Source organism: Pundamilia nyererei, unplaced genomic scaffold (genome assembly GCF_000239375.1).
Source record: "Pundamilia nyererei isolate P.nyererei 1_Seehausen unplaced genomic scaffold, PunNye1.0 scaffold00168, whole genome shotgun sequence".
Classification (NCBI taxonomy): Eukaryota; Metazoa; Chordata; class Actinopteri; order Cichliformes; family Cichlidae; genus Pundamilia; species Pundamilia nyererei.
In genome coordinates, this window is record NW_005187569.1 from 336,617 (window position 1) to 346,616 (window position 10,000).

At 45.0% G+C, this 10,000-nt stretch overlaps 1 protein-coding gene across 1 annotated transcript in view; it reads left to right on the plus strand.

Moving 5' to 3' along the window:
* Positions 1 to 10,000, plus strand: part of LOC102212099 (B-cell lymphoma/leukemia 11A-like) — a 52,214-nt gene that overhangs the window by 3,136 nt on the left and 39,078 nt on the right. Inside the window, exon 2 of the mRNA XM_013914049.1 lies at positions 1,490 to 1,939. Coding sequence (XP_013769503.1) covers positions 1,490 to 1,939 — 450 coding nt within the window. The remainder of the gene's footprint in view (positions 1 to 1,489; positions 1,940 to 10,000) is intronic.

The following is a 10,000-nucleotide window of genomic DNA, read 5'->3' on the forward strand; positions in this document are numbered from 1 at the left end:
TACTTTTCACTACAGCTCTGCTGTGACCACACAGTGAAGAAAAGAGGAACACTGGTCACAAGCTGACCCTCTTCCCTCCATTGAGTGACTCAGCCTCATGTTGCACAACAAAACTACTGGCTCAAAAATAACCACAGAATATTGCTGACAGTCAAAATATCCACACACACACACACGCATACAAACAAACACGCAGGTTGCAATGGAGTTTGTATCCTTCCATATTCAAACATACACACACTTCATTTGAGCAGTTCAACCCCCCCCCCCCCACACACACACACACGCATTCCCACACACACGCAGGAGCTCTAACCTATCCCTGTTATCAGACAAAATCTGTACCAATCAGCCAGACAGTGAAAATTAAAATCTATTTTTTGATTCTCTGTGGTCTTAAGTTCATTAAAATGTGAAATTGGCGGCTGAGTAAAGAAGGTCAACACGCATCAGGCGGCTAGTGCAGAGTCACACTCTTCACCTTGGACTGGAAGATTTTCTTTAAAAGAGGGACGGTGAATTATGTTCTCCCGTTTCGCCTCCCTAATTCGGCCGACTGCGCCGCTCCTCTCCCTCCTGCTGCAGGACGAGTCTGGCCTCCACAAAAGGCTTCTTAAAAAAAAAAAAGCAGCGAGGAGTTAATCCGGCCTCGGAGGGGTGAGGAATCGGGTTGAACGGCTCATTTTGGGGCGATTTTCCCGCTGTACAAGAGCCTGGTATCTAAGAACTATAAGTCAGCCACATGTAATCGAGGCCGAGGATTGAGGGAAGAGTTTTATTTCGCCCACACGCATACATGCACACACACGGGCACGCGTGCACACACACACACACAGACGCACTCTCTTCGTGCAGCCTGCCCTCTCTTCCCTTTCCCCGGCACATATGTTGGACATGTTTGTGACAGTTTTCCCTTCTGCTGATTACAGGATCAAACCCTCTACAAACAAGGTTAGGCAAGTCAAACTCGTCCACATCTTTAGTTTTTTTTATTTTATTTTTCTTTCGGTGAATACTGTGTTTAAGCATCATTTTCTAAGCTCTCATTGGCTACCAAATTGTTATCTTGGAGCAATCTGATTGGAGCTTTGCAGCTTTTCAGGATAGAATTTCCCACCATTTATTGTTGTGATCCACACCGGCTCGCGTTGTAATCATTTCCCCTGTATTACATGCTTTTCTATCATTACAAGGCACATTTTCTCACCCCCCCTTATTGTGCGTGCCGCATGCCGACCTTTTATTTAGCTTTGTGTCTCTCTAACTGTGATCCACACTGAGAGAGGTTTTGTGGATTCTTCCTTGTCATCAATTCTCACAAAAACAAAAAAACAACTGTATTAATAGGTTCGAATTACAGGAGAAAGAGAAAAGGAAAATATAAACATGTGGTTTTTGCTTTTCTGTTCTGAGTAAGCATCGCCTTCTAATTTCCCTCTTTCCTCCCACCCCTGTCTTCTTCTCTCCCTCTTCCCCTCTGACTCGCCAGCAGCTGAGCCCCTCTCCACGGCTGTTGTCTCGTCGGAGGAGCTGTCGGAGCGCTGCTCGGAGAACTCGGAGGAGAGTGGCAGCCTCAACGGGCACCACCCGGGCTCGAACGTGAGCCGGCTGGCCCGGCTGGGTCATGACGCTCACCCGTCTCTGGAGCAGGACCTGCTGACCTGCGGCCAGTGCCAGGCCACTTTCCCCCTGGCGGACATCTTGCTCTTCATTGAGCACAAGAGGAAGCGATGCCACGGTCCGCCCTGCCTCACTGTGGGCAGGGGGCTGGACAAGCCCCCCTCACCCTCCCCTGGCTTGGCCCTCACTCCTTCGCCTGCAATGGGCTCCCTGCGCAGCCGGAGGCTGGAAGTGGGTGTCCAGGCCACACTGGCAGACGAAGATGAAGACCGGTTCTCATCACCCCGGGGCATTTGCCCCAAACAGGAGCCCCTCCCAGGTAACCAGAACTGCTTTCACACCAACCAACACACATCACCTCTTTCTGGATACAAGCACAGCCACCATGTGGCAAGATCATATCCCCCAGAGGACCCCTCAGTATCAGCTTAAGTGTGAACAAACCATTCAAATCAGACAGAAGCCAGAAAGTGACCAAGACACAGTCAGAAATGTCACCCGTAGGTGTTCTAACGCGCTCACTGTCGAGATTATTTCCTCAGTGTTTTGGATGCGCTCACTGCTGCAGATGAGCGGATGTGTGTGCTTTCTGCAGCCTGAGCTCTTGCTTTCATTATTTCACATTTTATGTCCAAGGAAGCTTTTTTGTTTGTTTGGGGGTTTTTTTTGAGACACACGTGACAGAAATCTGATTGGCTGTTAGTGGTTAGAAGGGGGTGGAGCGTGTGAGGTGTTTGTGTGTGTGTGTGTGTGTCTTTGTGAGACAAACAACACAGGTGTGGCGAGGGTTCACCTGTGTTGACGCCCTGTGGTTTGATTTAGGGCGTCTTTCTCTTCTTTCTTTTCTTTTAAATTTTTTTTACATGTGTGTGTTTTTATCAACAAAAAGCGTGTGTGTACCCCTTCTACAGTTCCCCTAAAATTCCAGTGTGTGTGTCTGTGTGTTATGGAATGTGAGTGTTTTCCCAGTTTGCCCAGCTTGGCCACAGTGACTGAATCCCACAGGCCAGTTGCAAAGAGCTAAGGGTGACCTTGACTTTGTGGTGCCACTGGTCAGCATTAGTTGTGTGTTTGTGTGTGACTTTGAGTCTGGGGAGTAGCTGCGGCCTCTTTTTGAGTTTGGGTGCAGAGAATCTGTGTGCATGAAATGTGTGTGTGCGTGTGTGTGTTTTTCCCTCTCATGTGGCCCTAGCAGATGTGTCCTGCTCTTGGTGTGGTTTTCACCCCCCTCTTTCCCACCGCCACATCTTACCCGACTAAATGCAGCCCAGCTCTCCATCAGCTTTCATTCTTCTTCTTCTCTGAGTTTACCTCCGTGCCAGACTTCATAGGTAAAACTGGCTATTTTTCCTCCACTTTAGCCGCTCCGCCTCTCTTCCTTTTCCCAGGAATCAAATGAGAGGCGAGCAGAGCGAGGGAGGGGGGGAGAAAAAAAAGTTTTGCTCATGGAGGGAAAGTCGTTTATTTAAAGCGTCTTAACGCCACTAATTATTTGTTGCGGCGCCATTTCTTTCTTTCTTTCTTTTCTCGTGCATTTTAATTAGCAGTAGTCTTTAGTGGCGGGCTGCCTGTACTAAATTAGCTGTTACAGAGAGAGAGAGAGATGACACGGAGCAGCGGAAACGCATCCGCGTTGAAACGCAGCACACTTTGTCGCTTGAACGTAACTCGGGAATCCTAAATGTTGCAGTTTGTTTTTTCCGCTTCAGCGTTTGAGGAAGCAAACGTGACCGAAACCACCAGCTCAAAATTTACAGTGGAGGCGAGGAAACGGGATGGGTTTGACCTTTGACCTTTGTCTCTACGGCTCTAGAAAGACTTTTTTTTCACTTTCTGTAGCGTCTGCATGTTTGATTGCACACTCCCCCCATACACACACTCCCACACACACTCAGACGCTCACCAGTTAAACTGGGTTATTAGAGCGATTTACATCATAATACCGGCGTCTGGTGGCTTCAATAGCGTTGTGTGTGGGAACGTCTTGGTAGGAACAGCTGTACGCTCAGAAGGCAGCGTTATATATCTTGTCTGATGTCGATGTCGAGGTGGACGGGAGACCGGCCGAGCATTATTATTAAATGTTGGGAATTTTCGTCTGGAAAAGGAAAACCCCAGCCTTTAAACTGTCCGTCTGCTTTATTTACACCCTGTCCGCTCTCCTTTTCCCCCCTTCCCTTCTCTTCTTTTCTTTTCTCCCAGCCGCTGGATCCACACCAGCACAAACCTCACATGCTGAATTTGCGCAACACATTCAGTCTGATAGCCGATAATCAAAGCCAGCGTTTCCCTCCTCCTCCTCCTCCTCCTCTTTCTCTTTCTCTTATCCCTCCCATCCCGACCAAACCCATAGCTTTCATCGTAATTGACCTCAAACTGTCACGGTGGAGTAAATATGTGAAAGAAAAAGTAATAATCTGCTGGAATTTCAGCCGAGATTATTGCCATCCAAAAACAATGACACACACACACACACACACACACAAGAAAAGCAAGGTGAGGGCTGCTGCTTCCTCCTTGCTGTGTATGAGGCCTCTGCTCCCACAGATAGGCCTTAAAACAGAAATGCAATTAATGCCATTAAAAAAATCTACACACTTGTAGACACATGCTTTGTCATTAATCTCAGTATTTTCAGTCTAACAGAATTTCTACTGGGGTTTAGTTTTTGCCTCATTATTACTCTGTTCATTTAAATCAGATAAAATAGGACCATACCATCTTCATTTTTCCTTCCCTTCCCCCCTTTTTTGTTGTTGTTGCTCCGTCTCCATCTGCTTTCTTTTAGAAACAACCAAATATTTTTCATCTCACATTGGAGGAATTATTTTACAGCACCCCTCCTCCCTTTTTTTAATCGCTGCATACTTTTTCCTGCATGTATCTTCTCATGTATATAATGATGCTCCGACTGCTTGTTGTAAAATATGTCTGTGGTCAGAGAAGCACAGAGTGGCTGTGAGGCTCAGAGGAACACAAAGCGTCCGACTTGTGCCGGAACGCTGCTATTTACATATCAAACAGCCCCGACCGAGTAGAGCTGACACACACCTGTGTGCGTGTGTGTGTGTGTGTGTGTGTGTGAGAGAGAGTGAGGACTGTACAGGCAAAATGCCGATCGGTGATGCAAAACAGCCAGCGTAAATGCTCACCCACCCACACACACACACACACACACACACACACACACACACACACACACACATTTAGTGCTCTCTCTCTCTCTTTCTCTTGCCCATTTATTCTATTAATCCCTGACTGAGATGAAAATTCTGATTATAATCCCTGAGGCATCCCTCATTCAGAAACAGCATCGCTAATGTCTCAAAAGAGTGGGGCTTCCGCGTGTGTGTGTGTGTGTGTGTGTGTATTTGCGTGTGAATGGCTGCGTCTTCATCTTTGCTCCTTTTACTCAAATTGAAAAAAAAAAGAGGCTTGAAAATTGAAATTTTAGCATCAATTCTTCGTGGATTACTTCGACGGCAAATGCATTTTTCCCCCCGCGCTGTCCTGATTTGTCAGTTGATTTCTCGTAATTAGCACAAAGGGCTGAAAACCAGTCCTAATATTTGTGTTAATGAGCTCAAATTGATACACGGCCAGTGCGGAGAATTGCTCGTCTTTACTGACCAGTGATTTCACTGAGAATTATTGGCTGATAAGCTGAATTAGCTTATCAATATTAGCTCATTAACCCAGATATTATCGCCGCTTGGACATGATGATAAATCGCTACATTTCTTGAGACAAATTTATCATTCCCATTTTTTTCCCTTCCTTCCTTCCTTCCAAAAAAAAAAAAAAAAAAGGCAAATGCAGCTCTTCATGCTAGTCAACCCACTGAGGAGCCATCCTGGCTCAAAGCCTCGTAACATGAGCATTGTTAGTCTATGATCTACTGATTAGCAATTAGCTTATCATCACCGGCTAATGCTGCCCACCTCAATACACATTAGTGCATTTTTAACACCCATTCATTGCCTGGCTTGGTGTCAGATCGCTCGCTCTCCATCTCACGTCTGTCCTCGTCCTCTCTTTTTTTTCTGTTTTGGCTCTGGCGTCTCTCTATCTTTTTCTTTCGTTCTCTCTTGATCTCGCTGCAACATTAGCAGTCAATGCAAATCCAAGACAGCCAATTGATACTGAATCAATTACAGTACATTCGGTGTATGTGTGTGCGTGTGCGGCCATGTGTGTTGTGCTGTGGCGCATCCCAGCGAGCCTACAAAGAGATTTCACACGCTGGCTGCCATCACTAATCTATTGTTGCTGCCCCCTCCCTCTGTTTATGTCCATCTTTCTTTCATTCTTTCCCTTCACTGCGTTTTGTTTAGCGGCCTCGAGTGCAGCGTTTGAACGGTGGGAATGTGGCTTTTGTCTTGAAGGAAGCCTGCCGAACGCAAACGCTGCCGGTGTGTGCGAGGAAACATCAGCAGCAGGGTAGAGCATGCTGCACACTGAGATGAGTGGAAAAAGTTCATAATCCTTCAGAGAGGCCTTAATGTTTTCTATTTGATGCTCACAAAAAAAATTCATGATTAAGTAACTGAAGCTCTGCATATGGACAACAGCAAAGGAAAAAAAAGCCTTTTGGTGCTGAGTGTTAAAGAGTAGCAATAAAACAAAGACAAGCCTGTTGATTCGCCCTTTATCCTGTTTTATAATGCTCATCGTTTTTTTACATAAGTCACAGCGCTGAACAAAAACGTAGCCTGCATTTTCATTTAGAGAGCCACTCTAGTTATCTTGAACTTCTGCAAAGCTGGACGGTGACACAGCAAAAGCACGATGTGTCCTGACGTTTGTAACGCTCGCTGCCTCTACGTCATGCACATTATATGTAGTGGAGAGTTCCAAGATGGTAGTTGTAGAACTTTTTTAAAGGTTTATTTTGGGCAAACCTTCCAAGCAGTCTTTATCAGATCTGACTGCTGATTGTACACGTGCAGTTTGTGAGTCCTTCAGACGACTGAAATGACAGTAAATCTACGTAATCCTAGAAAAGAGGGGGGGCCCTTGCAGCGAGAGTTGCTTCTAGAAGACTTTCCCCTCATCCTTCAAACCCGGTTGCTGCGGTTTGTGAGGCTGACTCGTGAGGTAACCCTGATGACATCACAGAAACATCAGCCGGGTTACTTGTGACTCCCCTAGGGGACATTAAACAGCTGATTTCTTGACTGAAGTAGGACTAACAAAGGAAAGTAAAGTGAGATTCCAGCAAAGACTCTTTGAAACACTGGACGCATATTAGGCTGACCTCGGCTGCTGTGACCTTTGATCTGTTGAGCTTCTTTGTCACCGTCAGATTCACTTTGTTATAGTGCTTCTTAGAAGATGGCAGCGTTTCAATGAAATGCAAAGCAGATGTATTATTGTTGCAAAGGCGTGCTGGCTTCTACTATTTATGCAAAACATTTTGCAAAAGTAGCTGGAGCCTTTTCCTCCAAATCATCGCCCGGTTGGGCAGGAAGCGTCCGTTTCAATTTGCACATGTTACACTGTTTACATTTACGGTGGTTTTGGAGTAAGTAGACGAGTAGAGAGCGTGTGCACATGTGCTGAGTATGCCTCTGCACACGGATCATGGCATAATCAATGTAGAATAAAAAGTGCTCATTATATTAATAACAAATAGATTAAAATCACACAATAGAATCCTTAATGTGGCGTTCTTTCTTTCATACTTTTGTCAGGTGCTTGTTCACAGGGGACTGTCGGAACATTGGGAATCTTGCTCTGATGTCGCCTAGTTTTTACTTTAATTAACCTCTTCACATCCGCCAGGTGAACCACTTGTTTAGGGTCAGGGATAAAATGCATCTCAGCTTCATGCAAAACAGGTATTTCATGCTACTTCTCTTGTACGATTTTCTTTTGAGTATGTCTGATATTATACAAAAGGCTAGATGTGAACCTGAACCTAGGCCTGAACAGGTTGCTGGTGACCTCGTGAATGTTAGGGGGGTAGAAAGTGCCTGCTGTTGTGAATTGAATTGACTTGAATTAATCAGAAGAAGAGCATGAACTGTCTATGAAGTGGGAAATTACATAAGGTGCAATGGGAAGATCAAAACATGGAAGCCTCTTTTTTTTGGTTTATTTTTTACAGTGCAAATCAGCTTTGTCAGCTCTGTGGGAAATGATTTAAAATGGATACAAGAGCCGTTTTTTATTTACAGCATTGTCTGCTGAGTCTTCCTGGGACAAAAAACCCTGCTTCCACAGGAAGTGATGAGTTTTATATGTGCAGTGGGTTTGGACTAAATATAAAAAGAACAGGGCATGGACAGCAATCACCACCGCCACCAAGAGACAACAACAACATCAAAGGGTGAAAAAAAGAAGAAAAATCAGAGGGAAAGACGTCACGCTGCCCACACACTTTGACTGACAGCTGATCCCTGGGAAGTGCGGCGCAGACACTCTGCCGCAGCGACGTCGGCCAAACACAGCGACAGATCAGTTGAAACAAAAAGACCCCCGTCCCCCACCACCTCCAGATGATCATGGCCAGCAAAACCCCGTTCCAAAACAATGACAGCGGCAGGCGTGATGAGAAAAGAAAAAGCAGTTTGCTGTATTTACAGCAGTGACAGCGTGTCCGCGACGTCCGTGACGTCAAAGCCCACTACTGTACGCGCTCTGTGATGGAGGATTGTTTATTGATCTGGCTCTTTGTGTTTATGCGAATGATTCGACATCCATGCTGCATTTACTTCTTCGTGGTGAGAGGGAAAGCTGCTGTTTTTGGCTCACTCGCTGCTCGCTCTGTGTGTGTGTGTGTGTGTTTATTCCACATGCACTCGGCTCGGTCTGCTCGGGGGGTGCACATGTAACGCAGCTCTCTTATTATGTTGAAGCCAGTTGAAGGGCTGTTCATAAAACTGTTTATACACTACAAAGCTTATTTATATAGGCCACTGGATTACAGCCTGGCTCTAAACACCACACACACAGATACACGTACACACGCATGCATATATTCACATGTACATGCAGATGTACCTGTCATTACAACAGGCCTGCATGACTGTGGCACAAGTGTGTGTGTGAACTGGCAGTGTGGATGCAGGACATCCCTTTGTGAAGTGTGCCAGAGCTGACAATGCATGTGTGTGTGTGTGTGTGTGTGCATATGTGTGGAGGAGCCTGGCTCCTCGCTCTGGTTTTATGTTCCCCGCTTGGCTGAACTGCTACTACAACTGCAGCAGAGGGCCGTGCACACACACCACACACCCTATGACTGTGTGTGTGTTTACTGTACACGCACAGCTCTGTATGAGTGGGTCTAATCTTTTATTTTGGCATTACGTGCATCAGTCTGTTTCTTTCTGTCGTTCCCGCCACCTTTTCCCCTCCACTTTCTGTCCTTCGTCAGCAAATTGAAAGCATTTCGTAGTGCCAAATAAAGTCCTCTTCAAAGGAGGATAACGCATGTCGTTCCATTTTTTGTTTAACACGTTCGACTCTCGGCAACAGAGTAGACAACCTTAAACTGCCTGACTCCTGCAGTCTAAAATCACCAGAAATACAAGAAGCCCGAAACGCTCCCTCATCCACTTCCAGCAGGTATGAGCCTCGCTCTTTTAGTTTGCAAAGCCAGTATCATAGTAACCAGACATTTTCAGCCGCAAATGTGAATTCTTGTAGGCAAAAATAATGTGAGAGATGTGGTTTTTTTTTTGCTAATTTCTAACATTTTACAAACCAAACAGCTATTTTATTGATCGGTATTGATGAACAATTAATAAAAGATAATAAAAACTTACTCCTAAAATGCTTTGTCACAAATTCTGAAACAGATTTGACTCTTTATCCACGAATGGCAAAATTCTGTTATTGTTATCAGGTTTGATGATGCCCCCTACTCTTCTCATGAGCGACAGTGCTAACAAGTAGCAGAACTGTGTATCATCTTTTCTTCTTCTTCTTTTTCCAGAACCACTGAGTTGTTAAAAACCAAACGGCATATTGTTACGCTCAACAGTTCCAGTAGTTGCTGTTCTCAACTAAATGGTATCGTGGCATATAGTCGAATTTTGGCTACGTTTCTGAATCCTTTACATTACGTAATAGTTCTGTATGAGACAGCGTTGTTGGATCATAATCCAGGAAAACACCTGATCCCACGGTTTCTGGCAGTATTTGCTCTTTTAATATTGATTATTTGAAAGAAGAAAAACATGACTGTTGGTGTGGAATTACAAAAAAAGAATTGTAATACATTTCAGATGCATTTGGTATCGTTTAAAAACCTGTAATTGAATATTTCCATTCATGAGTTAAAAAAACCATCACATTGCCACAGAAAATTATTTTCATGTGATATGTCAGGTAACAAACAAACCTGTAATTTTTCTTGTTCCATCTTGAGATGCTG